Source organism: Castor canadensis, chromosome 1 (genome assembly GCF_047511655.1).
Source record: "Castor canadensis chromosome 1, mCasCan1.hap1v2, whole genome shotgun sequence".
Classification (NCBI taxonomy): domain Eukaryota; kingdom Metazoa; phylum Chordata; class Mammalia; order Rodentia; family Castoridae; genus Castor; species Castor canadensis.
Window position 1 is genome coordinate 147,968,885 of NC_133386.1, and position 22,405 is coordinate 147,991,289.

Sequence of the window (22,405 nt, forward strand, 5' to 3'; positions counted from 1 at the left end):
TTAGTGTCAGTATTTAAGAAACCACCAGGACTATGAGAAATGACTAACTGCCCAGGGACTTCAGTAAGCCTTCATACAGGATGATTCTAAAAGTAAACCTTGAGTGACAAACAGAAAGTGGGAGAGGGGAAGGCATTCCAGGCAGAGAGAAACCTGCAAAGCATAACAGAGAACACTGATGGTTTGAAAGGCTGTACTTGGTTATGCTGTATTTCTAGAGCTTCCTGTCAAAGAGCTTGGGTGAAAAATAAAAATGAAGAGAGCTGGTTCCTAGAATCTCATAAGTCTCTCCTACCTGCACCCCTGAAAAGTAAACCTTTCTCTCAAGAAAGGGCTTTTTCCTGCTGATGGTAGAAAGGGTAACCTGTGTTCTATGTTTCCACACCTGATCTCCCTAATCCTCTCAAGAAATGGCCATCCTGTTTCAATCAAGTAACAATCTTTGTAACCCTTGCCAGGTCTTTTCCCCTCTATGCCTCAGTCTCCTCTGTGAACTGGAAAAATAACCCTTGTCCACATCCCTCTCCATTAGCCACTTGAATTCACTATGAAAGCTCTTGGCACTGCAGAGGGAATATCCCTGGAGACGCCAGGCTTTCTGGGGCATCCTGAGCACTGGGGCAGTCTGCAACCCCAAGCATAGTGGGGAAAGGCAATGCACAGTCTGGTCCTCTCAGGCATGCCAACTGTTCACAAACCCCCACAAAAGTCAGTGACTCGTGCAGTTTTGTTTCAGTTGTTTTATTAAGTGGGCCATACTGTAGCTGGTTTCTAAGTTGCAAAACAACATAAATTTAACAGTAATAACATAGCCAGTTAGATTGTGACAAGCTTTTCCTTTTCTTAAAAAGAGAAAAAAGAAAAAGAAATACTTAAAACATACAATGTAGGGTTAAATAAATATAAGAAAAAAAAAAAAGAAAAACCTATTAAAACATGCTTATGTTTACTTCTGTGCAATGGTGTGCCAACAGGAAATGTGATTTTTCACACGATGACAATACAATGACACATCCCAGAATGACTCCTTCCCAAATAATACTGACCAAAAAAAAAAAAAAAAAAAGATGTTGGGCTGACTCCTCAGTGCTTGCTTAGATGCACTACTAAAAAATCCCCTTGACTGGAGCATGGGGCTTCCCTCTCAGCACACCTATGTGTGGCCTGTGAAAGCCAAATATCCATAATAATGTTAACGTAGAAAACATTAGTTAAAAACCATGTGGAATGGCCTTATTAACGCGACGCAGCAGGACAAGGAACAGCCCTGCATATGCACGCAGGCTCAGTCCGGGAGGCCGCAGGCTCCCAGTGCATGGCCACACGAGGGAGGGCACCAGCTTCAAAATAAGCGGCACCAACCTCGCTCCCTCTCCCTATCACTCTTTCACATGAAAGTGTGTAAAAAGCAAATCAGCAAATAAACTCTAAAATAGATTATTTTTTCCAAAAATCCTCTAGTTTTCTTTTTACAGTGTGTGTACATCTCTGCATTCCCTGTACAACTCGCATAGGTCCCTTTGGGAAGAAGGGGCAGAGCTGCAGGGAGTCTTTCTGGGTGCTGCTGCTGGCTGATGCTGGGAGGTCAAATGTCGATGCCCTTGACGAGGGATGTCTCCAGAGTGATGTTGAACTCCTGCAGTGTCTGCAGCACTCGGATCAAAGAATTGACAAGTGTGTGGTCTTTGATCAGCGCCACATCCTCATACATGTGTGCAGTGATGGGACAGTCGGCCAGCAGGGCAATCCAGTGGTGCAGGAGGTGATCTCTGGCAGGGCAGGAGTAGGAGTGGGTCCAGGCAGGTCAGAGACAAGGGAAAAGGAAGAGAGACAGGGCAAGGCCAAGAGGGAAACAGTTCTTGAACTAAGTCTAAAGTTGGAGAAGTTGGCAGCTTCCCATAGCCCTCTTTCCCTTCCTAACAAGGCTTACCTCCCTTTGGGAGCTGCCCAGCCCTAGAGACATCAAGTCAACCTGACCCAAATTAGCCCTGTCATTTGCCCCTCCTCTTCCATCTTCCCCCTTCTCCTAGACAGCTCCACCACCACCATAACCAGGTTGCAATTGGCACTATCCTTCCATCTAACAGCAATTGCTCCAGAGCATCTTTCCTCCCCATGGCTATCACCAGTGATAATAAGCACTAACTGCATGTTTTAAGAGATTTAGCCTCATAACAACCCTACAATATCACCGTCCCCACTTCATAGAGGAAGAAACTGAGACAGCTGTCCAAGGTTACACAGCTAGAATGACCTGGGAAGTGAACCTGGCAACTCTGATTCTAGAGTCTCTTTTTTGCTTTTTTACTGTTGTTTTTAAGACAGGGTCTCACTATGTTGCCTAGTTTAGCCTTACATTCCTGGGCTCAAGCAATCTTCCTGCCTCAGCCTCCCACATAGCTGGGTCTATAGGCATGTACTACCATGCCCAGTTTATAGACTATTTTTAACCATTATGCCAACTCACTCATTTATGTGGCCCAAATAAACTACTGCCTTAGGTTTAATGTGGGATTCATACTCTCTCACCTGACCTACTGGAACAGCCCCATCACAATCCTGTTCACTATGACCACCCATGATATAGGTTTATGTTATTTCTGTTCCCTGATTAAACAATGTTGTCCTACTATGTGGGGAATCTTTCTCTGTTCCAGGTCCTCAAAGGCCTAGCCTCCTTTTTAACTGTATTTCCTATTATTGCCCTTCCCACAATCTACCTGTTATTTCCTCTACTAAAAGCTCACCTCAAATACCTACTCCCTGAAACCTTCTTTGATCTCTTTCCTGTACATTTTCGGCACACCTTATGAGTGGGTACTTCTTTTTTGGATTCTCATAACTTTCTGCTTTTTAAAATTAGGACAAGTGAATTTCAAAATGGAAGGAACCACGTTTTATTCAGCTCTCTTCCCACCACTTTCACAAGACCTAGCACATTCAAATGTTTAGTGCAGGAATGACTACGTATACTCTGCTTCAAATTTCCTTAGTGGGGTGGTATGAACCTTCCCACCAAAATGTGGTCCCCACCTCTGCAGTTTCACACACCATCTCCCACACAGATCCCCACATACACAGGCTACACAAAGGAAATTAATGGCCTGTAGAAAGCCCTCCAAGGTGTCCCTTTCAAGGGCACCTGGGCACTCATCTATGCCCACCCTGTAACACACTAAGCCTCCATCCCCACCTCCAAGGCTGGCTGCTACTGGGCCATGGGGCTCGTGTACCTGGCTCCCAAGCACACCAGCATCTGAAACTTGCCGTCCTTGCCGATGTTCCGGGGAGTATTGTTGATCGCAGTGACAAATCGACAGAAGTTCTGGGCCCTTGTATGCCAGTTTTCCTCAGGGACTACTTCACTCTGCTCCAGTGTCTCATAATAGGTTTGTGCTTTTTCTGTGAAAAGTAGAAAAGCTTGCCATTAACAACTGCTCTCAAAGCCTACCTGTCTGACTGCTCTGTAGGCCACTTGCTGTGGGCCTCTAAAAGTCCACGAAGGTAATTAATGAGAATAACATGGGTGTTAAGTCATTCATCAAATTTAAAAATGATCTTTATTTTAAAATTTTATTCATGTGGCCTCAATATAAAGATGATCTTTTCCCTTGTCTGAAGATATAAAAAATCTCTGAAGATTCAAGAAAACTCTGAGAATCGTTTTTTGCATGAAAATTCTCCAAGTGTGCACCACATAGACTTGGGCTCCAATACCCTTGAATTGGCCATTTGGATCTACAAGGAAAAGCTGTGAGGACTCAGGACTAAGCCCACAGTAGAGAAAAAATATCTAGAAGAATGTTCTCTGTCCAGTTCTCAGAAGGAGAGGGTTCATGGGGGGCGGGAAGGGGGAGGTGGGCGGGAACCAGGGCAAACAAACAAAAGATCTAATTTGAGAGTTGCTCGACTGGATTCTACACTCAGACCCCAGGGATCAGCACTCATGCTATGGTGGTGAGTGCCCCATGACTCTGCATGCCTTTTCCCACTCTCATACCCTAGCCCAACTTACCCAGGAAATCCCAAATGAAGACATTTTTGAAGAGCCGGGGTGATTTAAATCCATGCTGGAAAGCCTGTTCAAGGGCTGAAACAAGGCCACACTCTCCACAAAGCAACAGCGTCAGACTGCCTCTCTAGGTGAGAAAACAGAGACAAATGATAGGCTGGCCACAGCTGAACTGCCCTCCCACCACTGCACTCCCAAACCCACAATCAGAACCAAGAGGGAGCAAAACACTTCAAGGACCCTGACTGTTCCCCCAGCATCTGGCATAGTGCCTAGCTCAAAGCAGCTCTCAGTGAAGAGTGCTGAAGGAATGGATGAAGGAATACATGACGGATCTGCATCACATACAAGGAGATTTCCCACCAGCAAAAAAGCCAGTACAGAAATTTTTTTTAAGGAGACCCAGACAAATTCAGAAATGGACAGGAATAAGCACCATTTACTAGGGAATCCCAGAAAACACTGAGTCATTAATGTAGAGGGAAAAGAGAGAAACCAAGTCAAAGGCCCCCAGAGACAGGAGTCTGCTCCATCCCAAACTAGCTGAGGCATACACTACACAAGACTCTGGGCTGGCCACAGCACATGGACCTAGAAGAGCACAATGAGGTAATTGTAAAATCACGATGACTCCCTTAACTTAAAGCCCTAGGTTGGAGGGCGGGAAGGCTCACCTCTTTCTCAGGCTTATGGAAGTGCTTCACAATGCCATTGACTGCCTCCCCAATGGACTCCTGGATCTGCCCAGTGTTCAGCTCTGACAAAAATCAAGCAGACATCCATAACCAATCTCAGAGGCTAATAGTGCTTAGCTAGCTGAGCAGGAGAGTGAGGTCATAGGGAGGAGGGCCCATGGGAGAGACTGGGCAGCTGGACCCTGGGAAGCAGTGACTCTTGCCCACCCAACTTTGCTGACCTAGGGGAAAAGTCAAAGTTAATTTGTCTCTAAGGGTCCTGTCTCTAAGAGAAGCTGGTAACATTCACTTTTCATTTTACCCTGGAATTTTTCATTACCAAAAGAGGGCAAAGACATGGCTATAAGGCTGAGGCACCAGGAAGGACAGAAAGTACAGCACTCTCCTCTATAGGATCATGTATAAACAGTGCAGCACACCAGACTGCCCTGACTCTTCTCTCCTTCCGGGCCTCCAAGGAGAGGGCCACCTACCTCACTGATCATGAGAGGAGGTGTCAACTCTCATCTCTGAGGTAGATTTGCCAGCCAAAGTAGCTCCTGAGAGCTGTCCAGGCTGGGCTCAGGGTTCTAGAGAGACCTCCCTTCCTGGGTGGCATGAAGGTGGGCCTCCTCCACTTACTGGGCTTGTTGTTAGGTGAGATGGTTACAAGCCTCCGGATGACACTGGGGGACTGCTGCAATGGCGGGGTCCGGCATGGCCTCTCGTCCACCTCAGGCAGGGATGTGAGCAGCTCCCCAACGAGGACCCGCTCCAGGCTTCCATCGTCCATGCCCTTCCCCAACCACCGGCCACATGGGAACCTGGAGGTCAGCCAATGACCTGTCAGAGCTGCCACCTACTCCAATGTCCTCTTTTTGCTACTCAGCAAAAGCTACCAACAAAGCTGATCCCTGCGATAGGCTATAAAACCAGGCTGGGGACTCTCCTGAGGCCCTGTTCATCCCACCATATGTCATCAGAGAACTACCTGAGTGGCATGGTAGCCTAGGACCTGTGTACAGCAATACCATACATCTTTACTTGGAAACCCTTCTGCTGTTTCTTTTCAAGTGCATGAGGCAGAGCCAACAGGAAGTTGTCTTGGCCTATCAAACTTCAAGAGGCTCCTTGAAGACATACATATCCAAGCATCAAAGACAGCCCCTGGGGGGTACACAGCTGAGGGATCACTCACTTGTAGGTATGTCCTGTGATTTCATTCCTGACCATAACATACTCCACCAGCCACTTAGCATACAGTCCTGAGTTATCATGGCCTATCTGGACAGTAGTGAGCTTCCCCAAGTTCTGGTACTGTGAGAAAAGAGAAAAGATAGACCAGGTCAGGAGAATATGAGAACAAAGTGGCATTCCTTGGAAGCACAAACCTGAGTGTCTGCCTGTTACCTGGCTCTTCAGCATATGCAAGAGCAGAGCTCATGGCTATACTTACTGCTAAACCTGGCAGTACAGCACTATCTCCCATATGGCCCATGGCTGAAAAAAAAGATGCTACTACTTAGAAGAATAGGATCTTGGTGCAAAAGGCTGTGAAAGTGTGGGTCCTGAGGTCTCTGGGAACACTTGGGCTCAAACACCCCCGACACTGAGAGGTATACAATTTCCCACAAGTAAATGCCTTCCAGCCAGCAGATGTGTGGGCGGGACAGGCTCTCCTACCTCAGAGTCAACCCTTGGCTCTAGCCTCAGATCATTTCAGGACAGACACATTTAACACGGTACAGGGCAAGGCTTCTATAAAATCCTGGAGAAAACTCCCAAAGCAGCTGTTGCAAACTCAGAGCCTTGGGTTGTGGCCCCCAGACAACACGTACCTCGAAGGTCATCTCTAGCATATTCCTGGGAATCTGCAGGATATGGGTCTCACCCAGTTCTCCTGATATACAGATCCATGGGTTGGCGGTGAACATGGAGCCCCCCAGCTTCTTGCTTGGTACGATCAGAATATGGTATGGAATCACTGTTTAGGGGAAGCCATAAAGACATTGAGGGGGTGGTCAGGAATTCCTCCCAGGCATAGTGCCATGACTGTAGCCCTGGCTTTACCAGCTCCAGTGGAGTCCTAGAGCAGCTACCCTTCAATTTCACTCCTCCCAGGATTACCACCCAAATATTAAAAATCCAAGCTCATCTGCAGGTTTGGCTAAGTGAACCTGTTCTTTAAATAGTATGACCAACTCCTGACATTGCACTGAACTGCATTTCAGAGCACTTTTCAATCTCTCATCTCATTAACTCTATTAAAAACCATAACTATTTTACCAGAGTCCACACAAATAGCACATCTCTTTTCCAAGGCACATAAAGTCTGCCTCAGGTATTCTAAATTCTAATCCAAAGTTACTTCTACTAAGCCCATAGCCCTAGTCTCTGAGAAAGAAGATTTGGTGTCAGATAGAAACAAGAGTGTATACTGCTGAGGCAGTAGAATGACTGGAAAAAGAACTAGCCATGGAGCAAATTCTGAGACTTCCCAATAAAGAATCCTGGTATCAGAGAAAGAAGAGGCTCAAAGGGCCTTAGAACATACTGGCCCCTCTTCCTCACTCTGAAAATAGGAAGAGTGAGGCCCACAGCAAGGGTGGACTGCTCACAGACATATTATGAGTTAGGGAGCAAAGCCAGCCAGGACTCAAACCTCCTACTACCTCTGGAGTTTTTTCTGCTTCTGCAGGAAGAGATCTTTCTCCTCTGGGCCTGCTCTAATTCTGTAATGCTGAGTAACCTCTCTGGCCAAGATAAAAGAGGAACTCTTTACAGGTATGCAGAGTGGGAAGAAAACTTCTCACCTCCCCTCCCCGCCCCACTCCACTTTCATTGCCTTAGGCTCCTGGAACAGTACCTAGACAATACCAACATGGCCATCAAAAGGTCTATAGTCCTTGGTTCAGAATAGAACAAGAAGCTTAACAAGGGAAAATCTCTCCTTAAAAAGGTGACAGTAAGTGAGCCTGGGATAGGTTCACAAAGACTGCCTTTAGCAAGTGAGTGGGAGACACAGGACTACTCACAGATTGTTGTGAAGACATTGGTGAAACAGAAGTAATCAACGGCATTGAAAGAGAGCAGGTGATAGAGGAACTGCTCCTTTTCATCATCACAACGTAGGAAGGCATAGCGCTTGTACAACTTTCTGTTGGAGAGAAAGCAACACATCAGTCCCCAAACAAAAGGAGGGGAAAGAAGCTAGAATTATTCAGTTCCAAAAGCAGACAGTTAAGGGAAGCATAAAACGTCAAGCCTCAAGTTCCTCAGGGTCACAATATAAAGGAATAAAGCTGGCTACTCTGTGTAACTGAGGCTAGAGGGAAAGCAGCTTAAGCCATAGCAAAACCAACAAAAATCCAATACTATCCCGTCTAAGGGCTGGTGTTACCATACTGTTAAGTGTTGACAGGTCACGGAATCTCCTTTCCTAAACTAAGGGCTGGACTTTCAGTCCCCCATGAGAGATGATATTGGTCCTCTCAGGCTTCTAGTTCAGCTATCACCACAGTGTATGATTTGTGAGAAACAATGACAAGAGGTCTGTGGTAACCATTCATTACCCGGCCAAGTCTCAACCCCTCAGCAGACCTGAGATCATGAATCAGAACACTGCTTCAGTGGTGACACAGGGTTCTGGTCCTGCTTCTCTCTCACCCAGCTCACAGGCAAGAAAGAGTTGTGCAGATTCTGTCCCCTCCCCCCACCCCTTTATGAACTTTCTCTCTTCAGCCGTGCTGCCAACTTATCAAAGGCCAACTCCTTTGACATTCCAGGCCCTGGGTGGCTACCCAACAATAGTATCTTTCCCAAATAAAGGGAACACTGACAGTAGGCTCTGTCAAAGAGAAATTCAGAGAACAAAAGAAGACAACTGTCCTAGTTTTCTAGAATGCAATTGCCATGGCCAGATAGGTCCGAGGTTCAATTTATCTGTGTGGGTCTACCCTCACAGGTTGATAAGGCACCTTCAACAGGTAATTCATTACATATAGGTGGTAGACAGGGAAGAACCTGCCCTCAAATATAGTCTAAGTGAATAAATTCGGTAAAAGCCATGGTATAAGACTACCCATAATGAGTTGTCAAATGAAATGTTCTTTCTGGGAATTTAAAGAATCATGAGCTTAAATAGTCCTGGAAGGCCTTCTAGAACAAGAGAGGCCTGAAGGGCAAGCACGAATTTAGACAGGTTCTATTCAGGACAACGGATAGTGTGGAAACCAGTTTGGCTTGAGTTGAGAGTTCAGGGAAATGATCACCTAGCAACAGGGCTGAAAAGTTACGTAGAGTCAAATAAAGGAAGGCCTTAAATTTTCAGGCTAAAGATATTTCAATTTGCTCTGTTAGGTAATAGGTTTCTGCAATTTTCCCTAGAAGTAAAGGGAGAGCCATGGTGAATTTCAGGAAATTTAAAGTTAGGCAAGTAAGGGGTGAAAGGAGAATGGAGATTCAAATAAGGCAGTGCAGTAAAAAAAAGTCAGGAGCCAGGTGAGGCAGAGGTTAAGGACTGGAAATCTGTACATGGGAGGTAAAAGAAAACAAGGGGTCAAAGCTGATTCCAAATTTGGAAAACAGGTAGGGTGGAGTGGAGGAAGGATGCTCAGTGATGACATTACGAAAACTGGAGAGTTATGCCGAAGACACTGTGAAGCTTGGTTTTGTTTTCTCTGAGCTATAACTAGGATATCTGAATGAAAATAAGTGCAAGACTGAAGTTCAGAAGAATCATCAGAGCTAGAAGCTTCTGAGGTGGGAGTCACCTGCTTAGAGGTGATAGAAGTTATGAGAACAGGTGAGATCATCAAGTGAGAGAGACAGTAAGTGAGACAGTAACAAACATGGGGTATGCACACAAAGGCTGGAGAACTGGGAAGCCAACATCCTGGAAGGAGCAGGGAAAAAAGGAACAAAAGGGTATAGGGTCGGGGCAGCCATATAATGCTTATAAAGTAAAGGGAACACTACACAGTATTCGTCACTACAGAGAGGTCAAGGAGAAAGAGTTTGTGCTGCTGAGGGCTGAGGAAGTGGCTCAAGTGGTAGAATGCCTGCCCAGCAAGCATAAGGCCCTGAGTTCAAGCCACAGTACCACCAAAAAACAAAAACAAAACAAAAAAATAGTTTGTGCTCTCTATGAAGAATTAACTAATTTGTTTCATTATAATTTATAGTTCACTTATCTCCCTTACCCTGCCTCCACCTTACCCTAATCTCCAAGCTGCACACAGTCATTTGAGCTAGCTAGAAATCCCAGGGACTTGGGAACACTTTAAAAAGATAACGCTCTTCCAAGGCTGGTCTCCTCCTCCTGCTTGGGCAGCTATGAATACTTACTAAATGCTAGGCAGCATGCTCAGCACATGGTTGGTGCCCTCAATATAAATGAATTTCAGTAAGCAACAGCAAATGGGCAATACTAGTACAGCTTATCGGTGGTAAAGCAGGGATGACCAAATAATGTAACAAAATGTCACCCATGACTGGAGGAGGAATGGACTGGGTTCTCCAGGCAGTCTAGGAAAACTCTGGCAATAAAGTCTCACCAGGCCCTGGGAGTTGACCAGGTGGAGAAGACAGGGACTAGAGTCAAACAGAAGTACAGAAAAGACATGGGTGAAGATATCCTAAAAAGGATGAACAGCATGATATGGCTGGAGCTTTAAGCAAACTGGGGAGAAAGATGAGAGAATACAGGACAGAGCATGCTATGGTTTGGATATGGTTTGAGTGTGTTCCCTAATGGTTCATGTATTACAAGTTTGGTCCCCACTGTGGTGATGCTGAGGTGGTGGACTCTTTTAAGAGGTAGGGCCTGATGGAATGTAATCAGGTCATGGGCTATTACCCTCAGAAGAGATTAATGCCAGTTTCATGGAGTTAGTTCTCATGAAAAAAGGTTGTTATAAAGCAAGGTCACCTCATGTGCTGTGTTCCTTCTGCAGGGGGATATTTTCTTTTCTGATTCTCCACCACATTGTACTATAGCCAGAGAGGCCCTCACGAGAGGCTGAACAGATAGACTCACCTGATTTTCGGCTTTCAGCTCCTCAAACTGTGAGCTAAATAAAACTCTTTTCTTTATAAAGTAGCCAGCATCAGGCATTCTGTTATAACAACACAAAATGTACTAAGACAGACAGACTAATACTTTATGAGGCACCCCTTTCTCTCTCCTTATTCCTCATTCACAGTGCAATCTGCAGACATGAAACTCTCTTAATTTTCCACTCACTATAGTAACACAGGAGTCAGAACACCAGGTGAGAAGGTACTATGTACTGAGTAAATTCTGAGCTTATCTCCCCCAAATAGCTACAGTTTAAAAAAACAACAAAACAAAACAAAACAAAAAATAAGATGAGCTTCCTTCCTAAGATCTGTGCCCCATTTGCTGTGTGGAGGCCCTCGGTTTCAAACATCCTAGACTCATCATGTTCTGGCTTTCATAAAGCTCACACTTAATCCCCTCCTGCTACTGCAGCCTCTCCTGCTCTGTCAGGCCCTGATGCCCACACAGCTCTAGTGGTAGATTTTCCCAGGACAATCTCACAAGTGTCCTCAGAATCTGGTGTACAAATGCTTTCCCCTTCCAAACTCAGGGCTTACATGTTCAAGCATTTTCTTTTGGCTGTCCTCCCAATCTCCAAATTTTGTTTCTCAACTTCTTTTGTTTCTTTAGGGAATCAAATTTCAACACTTTAAGAAGTGCTATTTCAGCCAGGCACCATTGGCTCACACCTGTAATCCTAGCTACTCGGGAAGTAACAATCAGGAGGATCGCAGTTTGAAGCAAGCTCAGGCAAACAGTTTATGAGACACCATCTCAAAAATACCCAACACAAAACAATGCAAGTGGAGTGGCTCAAGTAGTACAGCACCTGCCTAGCAAATGTGAGGCCCTGAGATCAAACCCCAGTACCTAACTTCTCAGTTAGCTCTGGTTAGGTGAGCTCTCTAACCAATTAAGGTTTTACACCTGGTTTCTTGCTGTTTTTCACAGACACAATAAACAGTATTTTAAAAAAATCACATTTCACCTTGAGTAAAATCAGATACTCAGATTTAATCAATTGGCTTACACAAAAATTTCCCAAAGTCCACTCCTTTGTTTTATCAACCACAGGAAAGTCACATAATAAAGGATTCCTTGAAAGGATGCCTAAGAAAATCTTTTTTAAAAATGCCCAACAGGCTTGCCAAAGATGTTATATCTGAAAAGACACTGAGGTGGGTTAGCTGAGAGGTAGAAAACAGGGACAACCCCCCCACCCCCTCACCACCACTACTAATAGCCAGGGTACAGAAAGAATGTCAGGAGAGAAATAACTGTAAGTTTTTCATATGCCTGGGAGTGTGAAACCCTCTCTCTCTCTGTCTGGGTGTGGAGGGAGAGGCCCCAGAGGTGCTATCTGAAAACTTTTCTATATTGCAGGGAGGCTCACACCTGGGCCAGTGGAGAAGAGCCAGAAAGTGGTTACTTAGAGTTGGTCTTGAGTTTAGGAGAGAAGAAAAAGAGATAAAGGGATAATTCCGAAGTTTTCTCTTAATTCAACAATTCTCTGCTTCTCAGGACAGGAATGGACTAGAGAAAATGCCGTATGCCCAGGAGGTATACATGTTACCTGAGTGAAGAAAGCACCTCTCTAAGAAAGTTAGTTTTAGGGATATACATTAAGAAAGGGAAAACAGAGCAGAAGTACTGTCCAGATAAAGAAGAAGGAGAAATACTGCAAAACTTTCCTATGCAATCTGAGTTTAGCTCATGCCATACTGAATGCTCCCCTTCCCAATGTCCTCCACCAACCCTGGAGCCTAGTTCTACTCCAGGGGGAGTGGTCTTACTTGGTGAGCTCGTGGTCTGAGAGAAGCTGCTTCAGATGTCTAGAGAGTAACTTTTTTTCCATGGACAGTCGCACCCAGGCTCTGGCCTTTCCCACATCAGTCTTGATTTCCCCGATGTTCTGGATGTGCCTGAAGGGGAAACGAAAAAGGAGAGTGGAGGGAGGAGTGGGAGACAAACTTACTGCCACCACCTCACCTATATAGCCAAAAGAGCCTGGTGAGGAAGCTACCCTACCCTTCAAGAGTCCATCTCTCTTGTTCTTCAAATTCTGGGTTTCTGCATGGTAATGACACAATTTTGGGAGGAAAAAGACATATATAAACATCAAAAAAAAAACAAAGCTAACATTGAGCTCTGACTTAAGATACTCTCCTATGCTCCTTCACCTGGTATGGTTTTCCAAAACCACCAGGAAACGCAACCATCTGCACAACTTTATGACTTTACGGGTGTCACAAAGCACAAGACCAAGAAGGAGGGTTTCCTGGTTAGCGGCATACTGTGACAGCCACTGATATCCTGTCATCTAACCTGGACACAGAGGTCAGGTGTGGTGTCACACCTGCAATCCCAGCTACATGAGAGGCAGAGATAAGAGGACTGTGGTTTTGAGACCACTCAGGCAGAAAGTTATTGAGACTCTATCTCAAAAAACAAGCTGGGCATGATAATTGACAGCTATAATCCCAGCCACCTGAGAAGTGAATGTAGGAGAATTGCATGGGTAAAAGTGCAAGATCCTATCTGAAAAATAAATCAAAACAGGGCTAGGACCGTAGCTCAAGAGGCAGAGCACTTGCTAGTAGTGCAAGGCCCTGAGTTCAATCTCCAGCCCCACCAAAAATAAAAAATAAAGTGGACACCTAAGCAACTACTGCAGACAGGATTTTAGTGGTTTCTTACATGTAAGCCCAGACTGACCTCATATCCTGAATGAGAGAGACCCTCAGGGGAGACATGACTGCAGTGGCATCAGACTTCCTCCGTTCTGAATCAAGAAGTATTCCTGTAATAGCAAGGTTGGTCATGTCCAAAGAGACTGGAATATCCAACTAGCTAACTACTCCTTAATCTCAAATTATGAATGTCTACAGGAAACAGTGAAGACACTGGTAACATCTAAAGCAATCATTTCATAAGTATTTATAAGTTCCCACTAGAGATCAGATTTTTAAATATTTTATGCATAATATTTCATTTAATTCTCTAAGGATTTATAAGACAGCCATGGATGGTTATCATCATTTGCCCACTTAGCAGAGGAGGACACTGAAGCTCTGAAGGTTAAGATGCTTTGGGTAGGTCACCAAGTGGCAAGTCAGGACTGGAACACAGATCTCATGGCTCCTAATTCATATGATGAATTCCATGGAAGCAGTGTTTCCACTTGAAGTTGCTCATGTCCTGTTCTGACTTTAAAATGAGCTACAAAAGAGTCAGGAGAATGTATAAAGAACCTACTCCAGAATGCTTAGGCTGTCTACGAGAAGAGAAGCTACAACACCTCTATATCCTCATGTCTTGTTCAACGTTTGAAACTTTTCTCATAGCCAACCTGTTGTGAATTTCTGGCTACAGGTTATACCTTAGCAGCAACTTCTACAACCTTCCTAAGAAGATTCTCTCTCACACCCAGAGAGTAGACAAAAAAAAAATGCTCATAAAGCTCCTAGAGAATTCCTATCCCTGGTTTTCAGCTAATGTTCTGCCCATGTTCAGTGCTGGTTCAAGGGCAAAGAGTTCATGCCCATCTTTTTATCCCATTTGACTTACCTTTACCATTAGGATAAGAACACCCAAGAAAGTTAAACTCATTCTATGGCAAAGAGAAGGAAACAAAGGATAGGATAAAGGGGAGACACAGTCAAGAAGTAAAAGAGGGAAGGGACACTGTAAGATGGTATAAAGAACACTGAACCAGAAGATAAGAGCCCTGGTTCCTAATCTAGATTCTTCTACTAATTTACTACATAATCTTAAGTAAATTCAGTTCATATCTGGACCCCAGATTCTTCTCATAAGATGAAACTAGATGACCCAGAGTTCCTACAAATGTTGATATTTTTTATTTGTGGCTTGTTGTTGTTGTTGTTGTCATTGTTTTGCAGTGCTGGAGAATGAACCAGCTGAGCTACATCCTCAGCAGATATTTTTATTAAATTAGAAGCAAAAAAGAAAGAATAAAGGGTCATTCACACTGGGCACTTGACTTCAAAGTTGTAAGGAAGGACACTGACTTACTAGGAAAATAATCTCCATGCCATGTCAGAGAAATAAAGGTTCTAAAAACAGCTTCCTCCAAATACAGGACATCAGCACCATAGTAAAACACAAATTCATTCTCAGACTGAACTCTTGCAGCATATTTTTTCTATCGCACTGATAAAAAGGGTATAGAAACACATAATGAAAGCAAACCCCATGGCTTTGCTGTGCTCTGTGTTTGAGAGTCTGGTGGCTCCACATTTTAAACAAAACATCCCAGAGCAAAGGCTTCACTGGCCTGGAATAGTTTGCTATAGATGAGAGATGATAAATGGAGCTCTGTGCAGTGGTGCAGAGACCATCTTACCTGAGGTATTGAGGCTCCCTGATGTGAGTTTTCTCTGTCGGTTTTCCTGATAATGTAACAGGTGAGACCACAAGGCTGATTTCCCCTAGAACCAATGTTGAGGGAGAAATATCTATCAGCTTAGATCTTGAAGATCACTGCTTTCAACATATAGATATATGTTTTAGCCTTGTGTGGTAGCCCACACCTATAATCCCAACACTTGGGAGGCTAAGGCAGGAGGATCACAAGTTTGAGGCCACTATGGGTTACATAATAATAAATAAATAAAAATGTAAATACATATTTAAATAAAAATAAAACACTTAGGCTTTTGCTAAAAAGTAATTGTATTGTTTCTTATTTCAATTCTCCCCCTACCTACAAATATACTCCCTACTAAAATCCAGAAAAAAACATAAAGAGTGGCAGGGAGGGAAAAAAAACCTGGGACTATCAAGAGGTCCTAGATAAGGATAAGAAAAAGGCAACCTCTAAATGGTGTGGTGGTTGAAAGTAGTCTGGACAAAGCACGATGGCTTTTGCACAGAGACGCATCTATCCATCCAAGCCTATGAGATTCCATGACAGCTTCCAAATTTCCTAAAATATTTAAAGGTATCCTCACCCTTAGCCATAGGCTGGTGAGAATAAATCATTATTAGAATGAGGATTTACTATTGAAGGTATAGCTGAAGAAACCCGCACAAAGTTAAACTGGTACTTTAACTGAAAAAGATAAGGTACAAGCAATATAAAAGAATCTTGGCATGTGGAAATGTAAGAGTTGCAGTTTAAACCATTTGAGACATGTAGTCATTTGTCATTTTACCAAGGCTCAAATCTGAACAGCATTTATAGGCGTGATGTAAGGAAGCAATTAGCCCCTTAGTAACTGCTTTGGCTCTTTCTTATCATCCTTCCAGTACACCATGACTCTTGTTAAATGATAAAAATTTTATTTCAGATTCATGATGAATGCTACTATGTGGTTGATATATGGTGTGTTTCTTTAGTAGAATTTATAATAATCTTATAAATTATTTTAGTTCCACATTTAATAAAAATGATAGATGCTACCATGTTTCAAGACTTGCTAAAAATGAAGCCCTAAGTTAAATGTTAAAAAATATAGTCTTTTAATTAATGCTCCCAACAATCCTACAAGGTTCATTTCCTTTAAGGAAGAGCAAATTGAGGATAAGAAAGGTTAAATACCTTATAAAAGATCACACCACTAATAAGTAGAATGTTGTTATTCAAACTTAAATCCAACTAGTTGTCAGACCATCTTAATAACTATGCTGTATCGACTGCTTCTGAAAAGATCACGTAACTTTTGTTGTTTATTTTTCATTTTTATTAGCATATATTCACTGTACAGGGGGGATTCATTGTGCCAATTTCGAATAGCCTTTCACTGTACATTGGTTAGATTTCCCCATTACCTCCCGCCTACCACTTTTAAAGTTAATTTTCTGAAGAAAAATTTGTGCTCTGAAATGAATGTGTAGATTTAAGGTCTTAAGAATTATCCCATGAGGGCCAGGTGCCGGGGGCTCACACCAGAAATCCTAGCTACTCAGGAGGAAGAGATCAGAAGGATCGCAGTTCAGAGCCAGCCTGGGAAAACAGTTTACGAAGCCCTATCTCGAAAATACCCAACACACAAAGAAAAGGGCTGATGGAGTGGCTCAAGGTGCAGGCCCTGAGTTCAAGTCCCAGCACCACACACAAAAAAAATTATCCCATAAGACTATCAAAAGGATCTACTTTGTTTCTATTCACCAACATAATCTATTTTGGAAAAAGAAAATCAAACACTTGACTTGAAACCTTCATGTATAGATCAGTAAGCTGTCAAAATAAACTTGCTGCTGGGCATCAGTGGCTTACACCTAACTACTTGGGAGGCTGATGGACTGGAGGCATAGCTCAAGCTGTAGAGTGCCTGCTTTGTAAGCATGAAGTCCTGAGTTCAAACCCCAGTCCCCAAAAAATAAAAAATAAACTTGATATATGTTTGATTTTCCTACAAGATTTATGCAACTTAAAACCTAAAAACCTCAATGGCAAAATAAACACAAATTAAAATTAGAAAATACAGTTTTTTACTCATCAGTATTACCCAATATTTGAAAAAACAAATGTTCAATAGCATTAATGAGGCTTGCAATTCCCATAAAATTCTCATATAGTAATATATGGAGAAGACAATTCAAGAGCTTAAAATATTCACGCTTTTGGACTTAGTAGTTAAAATTGTAAAAACCCATCCATCCATGCCTTTCCTGGAACCATCAGAAAGTAGGCTCCTGAAAGGGAAGGGACTTTGTTTTACTCACCACTGTATCCCCAGCATCTAGGCAGCCCAGGAAGGGAACCTGCTATAACTATCTGGATATGACACATGCTAACACAGGGATCACCAGAGAGCCCTCATGTGTGAAGATGCTAAAGAGCAAAACTAAGCCAGCATGCCAGAAGGAAGCCCCTGGCTCACAGTGATCACAGTGGGAAGAAGAAAGCAAGAACAAGGGAGAGCAGCAGCTGGGCTACTGCCCAGGCTTCATCTTTTGCAAAGGAGCTGCTGGGGATGGTAAAGGTTCAATACAGCCTGACTAAACATTTAGGAGAATGATGCCACACAATATATAGCACCAAATTCTCCAAGAATGTCATATGAAAAGATGAGAAGCAACCCCTTTTCACATGCCAGTCCCCAAGTGACAGCAGCTATAAAACCAGTATGAAAACCCTAACCTCACCTCTAATTGCCAGAAAAACATACTAGAGATGAAAGTTCACCTTCTTCATTGAAAGCCAGAGGGCAGTGAGGACAACAAAGGTTCTTGTGAAGACCTGTTGCAGGCAGGCCTACATACAAGCAGTCAAGGCCAGAAACAAAATTTAGGAGGTTAACAGCAAAAATAGTTATTTGGGTTCTCTACTTTCTAAGCAGATAGTATGGGTAGTTGCTCAGGAGGTGCCCCCAGACAGGGTCAGTAAGAGCATCCTTTGAAAGTGGATTTCATCACAACTTAGAGGAGGTAAGCAGGTGTGACTTCTGGACTGGAACATAACAGAAAAATGCTTGAGAAGGAGAAAGGTGGTCTGCATACAGGCTAGCACAATGAAAGCCTAAAGAGACCTTGCTAGTGGGAACCCAACATAGTCAGGGTCAACCTCTAGGTGAACATGTATCCACTTTCCTCTGGCACAGTGTCACTGCTTCACATTTGGAGTGCCAAAAGTTAGGACTCAGAAAAAAATGGAACCTCAACTAAAAAGCCCCATTATTTTGCACTATTGTCTGACCACATAAGCTGCCTATCTGTCCAAAATGAGAGAGGGATAAGATGGGCTCCCAAAGAAGTCCCCAGAATATTGTTGCAAAGCCTAAGAGAACAGGTTTAGAAAGGTAATTACATGATACTATTTTTCAAAGTGCAGGAAAAAGTTTCATGAACTCCCTAGAGTTAATGGTAAATATTAGTGGTAACTATTTAAAAGCTTTTGGATTATGTTTTAATCAAAAACCTGGAAGAGTTCAGGCTGACAGAGTGACTCATGTGGTAGAGCACCTGCCTAGCAAGCATGAAGCCCTGAGTTCAAACCCCAGTACTGCAAAAAACAAAACAAAACAAAAAAAAAAAACCTGAAAGACTTCAACTACAGTGCCAAGCTTGCCAAATTTCAGGGAAAATGGTAAAAAGATTATGGACATTCTACTTACTTGTTACAGAGAAAAGAAACTCTTCATATAGCACAGACAGAGCTGCCATATGTTGTATACTCATCACATGCCAGGTTATTTTTATTACATCTAATTGCCACGACAACCCTGAAAGGTAGATTTTATTAACTACCCACCTTTTACAGATTTGGAAGATGAGGCTCAGAAATGCAAGTCACTTATTTAAAGTCATCCAGTTGAGCAAGGATTTAAACAAATTCTTTCTGGCTCATTGCTCAAAGCACCACTACTATACTACAGGACTCAAAATTTCAGGGATTCAATATACAATTTTTAACATTTTTAAAACTCCACAATCATAATATTGATTATAATACTGAAAAATCAGAAATAACTTAAATGAACAAGATAAGGAACTGACTAAAGTATGGCACATTGGAACAATGAATATAGTAATTAAGAGTGAGATTTTAAGCAAGGTGTGGTGGTATATGCCTATAACCCCAGTACATGGGAGGCTGAGGCAGGAGGATTTCAAGTTTGAGGCCAACATGGGTTACATAGTGAGTCTGAGGTCAGACTGGGCTACACAGTAAGATCCTATCTGAAAAAGGTTTTTTTTTAATAAAATAAAAAAGACTGAGATTTTAGAATAACCACAAACATTTACAGAGAACCATCTAGATATTAGACTCTGAGCTTACTGCTTTATGTCAATTACCACGTCCTCATCAGAACACCCTATACAGGTGGGTATTTTTTTTTTAATTCTATTCTGCACATGAGGAAATGGGCTTAGAGAAGCTAGGTACCTTGCTCAGTTTCATAAAATTATTAAGTGGGAACAAATACTTCAAACATAGGTCTATGAGATTTATAGTCTGGGCTCTTAAACAAGTATATATTATCACTTAAAATTTGGTTAGAATGTGGAAGCATGGGAAAGATGCGAGGTGAAAAGTTACAAAACAATAAGTATACTATGAACCCATTTGGATTTTGTTTTGAAAGGCAGTTTTACTGAGGCATAATTTGTATTACCCTAAAACTCATAATTTAAAAATGTATTATTTTCTATACCTCCTTCCTCCCCAAATGTGGCTGTTAGTATATTTACAGTTGTGCAACCATTATCACTAACTTTAGGATGTTTTCATCACCCCCAAAAGAAACCCATACACATTAGGAATCACTCTCCAATTCTTCCCTTCTTCTAAGCCTCTCACAACACTTAATCTATTTTCTATCATGGATTTGCCTGTTCTGAACAATGAGAAAATAAAATAGTAAGAAGATAAAATATGTGGTCTTTTGTGTCTAACTTATCACTTAACATGTTTTCAAAGTTTATCCATGTTGTACCATTTATCTGTACTCAATTCTCTTTACAACCCAATTGTAGGGATATATCTCATTTAGTTTATTCACTTATCAGCTAATAAACTTAGGCTTATTTCTACTTTTTGGCTATGATGAATAATTCTGCTATTAGCATTCATAATTAAGTATGTGCCATTAATATATGAGTATAAGTATACATTTGTATATAAGGTATGTTTCTACTTCTCTTGAGTACCTATTTGGAAGTGGACTTGCTGGGTCAGACGATAACTATATAACATTTTGAGGTGCTACCAGACTATTTTGCAAAGTGGCCACACCATTTTACATTCCCATCAGCAATGTATGAAGGTTCCAATTTCACATCTTTGATAATACTTGTTACGGTCTTTTTTATTTTAGTTATCACAGTAGGTGTGAAACTATGGACCACTGGATAAAAATACAGCTGTGTATGGGTGGGCATATGTGTACAGGAAAATATTCTGAAAAAGCAGATGGAACAGATTGTTGCCATACTGATTAGAATGGAAACTCCAGGAAGGCAGAGAGCTTGGTCTGTTTTGTTCACTGAGGTATTGCAAGTGCTACAACAGTGCCTAGCATATTGTAGGTCCTCTATAAATATCTGCTGGATACTACAGGTGTTTTCTAATTTTCCCATGATAAAAGTGCTTTTCAAAAATTTTCAAGTTCCTTTCAAACTTAAAAATACATAAAAATAAAAGATGTCTTTTGGGCTGGAGGCATGATCAGGTGGTAGAGCATCTGCCTAACAAGCATGAAGTCCTGAGTTCAAACCCCAGTACTGCCAGAACTAGTGGGAATCTATAATTGGTGAAGGATCCTTACACTATATTTAATGCTTCCTGAGCTCAAATTCTCTTTCTCTTTTTGTTCTATCTCCAGACAAAGGCTAACTGACAAATATTATCTATCAGGTCAACCTTCAACTTGCCCCCAAGAATAAGGATATTGTTTTTAAAAGTCTAACAAACACACAAAGCTTATTTTAAGAAAATAAGTAGTTTGAACAACATTTGTTTGTTTAGCCTTTCTACATTTCATTCTAAAAGCACTGTGCACCACTTTTCAAAGTGAGCCAGCTGGATAGAGTGTAGGGAGGCTAAGTAAGTGAAACCTGGAAGACAGTTTGCTCAACAGAGAGGCTAGACATCCATTACCTGTTTTACTTGTAGCCCATGACTCCAGATCCTTTCCAGTAGATCACAGAGGCTCGCAATCAATGTGTTCTCTTCCACCCCGGTGATGTTCACCTCCCCATGTCCTAATTCCACAGCCTCACGACCCATCTTCTCCACCAGCATTCTCTTGGTCTAGGAATCAGTAAGGAGGACAGAAAACCACATGTGAGCAGGACCATATACAAATGGAGAGGGCTGTCCCAACCCAGTACAACACAAGTGCTGAGCTGGGAAGGACAAGACGCATAAGACCCAAGGTCACAAAATATTTATAGTCATATAGGTCAGGTTATGGGGAGTACATGCTTTGAAAGTTTAGTGGCTCACGCCTATAATTCCAGCTATTCGGGAGGCAGAAATCAGGAGGATTGTAATCAAAGACCAGCCCTGCAAAAAAGTTAGTGAGATCCTCATCTCAACAAAACAAGCCAGTCATGGTAGTGCACGTGTGTCATCCCAGCTACTCAGGAGGCCATAGAGACAAGCATAGCCTTGGACAAAAAAACAAGACCCTATCTGAAAAATAGCTTAGTGTGAAAAGGGCTGGAGGTGCGGCTCAAGTGGCATAGCACTTGTGCAAGGCCCTGAGCTCAAACCTTAGTACTGGGGAAAAGAATTAGTTAATGTCAAAATATCCCTATTTGCAGACGATATGATCCTATATCTTAAAGACCCAAAAAACTCTACTCAAAAGCTCCTAGACACCATCAATAGCTACAGCAAGGCAGTAGGATATAAAATCAACATAGAAAAATCATTAGCGTTTCTATACACTAATAATGAATAAACTGAGAAAGAATATATGAAAACAATTCCATTTACAATAGCCTCAAAAAAAAATCAAATACCCAGGTGTAAACTTAACAAAGGATGTGAACGACTTCTACAAGGAAAACTATAAACCTCTGAAGAAAGAGACTGAAGAAGACTATAGAAAGTGGAGAGATCTCCCATGCTCATGGATTGGTAGAATAAACATAGTAAAAATGTCTATACTCCCAAAAGTAATCTACATGTTTAATGCAATTCCCATCGAAATCCCAATGACACTCATCAAAGAGGCTGAAAAA

At 42.3% G+C, this 22,405-nt stretch overlaps 1 protein-coding gene across 3 annotated transcripts in view; it reads right to left on the reverse strand.

Moving 5' to 3' along the window:
* Positions 1–725: 725 nt before the first annotated feature.
* The window catches only part of Dennd5a (DENN domain containing 5A), a 96,072-nt gene continuing 74,392 nt past the window's right edge, over positions 726–22,405 (reverse strand). For 2 of the 3 annotated variants that reach the window (XM_074041103.1, XM_074041105.1), the window contains 12 exons: positions 21,315–21,467; positions 15,114–15,198; positions 13,463–13,547; positions 12,541–12,669; positions 7,722–7,843; positions 6,525–6,670; positions 5,885–6,003; positions 5,329–5,510; positions 4,687–4,769; positions 4,016–4,139; positions 3,234–3,402; positions 726–1,769 (listed from right to left, as the gene is read on the reverse strand). In XM_074041103.1, the coding sequence (XP_073897204.1) occupies positions 1,586–1,769; positions 3,234–3,402; positions 4,016–4,139; positions 4,687–4,769; positions 5,329–5,510; positions 5,885–6,003; positions 6,525–6,670; positions 7,722–7,843; positions 12,541–12,669; positions 13,463–13,547; positions 15,114–15,198; positions 21,315–21,467 (1,581 nt within the window). In that variant the 3' untranslated portion in view covers positions 726–1,585. The remainder of the gene's footprint in view (positions 1,770–3,233; positions 3,403–4,015; positions 4,140–4,686; positions 4,770–5,328; positions 5,511–5,884; positions 6,004–6,524; positions 6,671–7,721; positions 7,844–12,540; positions 12,670–13,462; positions 13,548–15,113; positions 15,199–21,314; positions 21,468–22,405) is intronic. The other variant, XM_074041107.1, reaches the window with a different exon arrangement.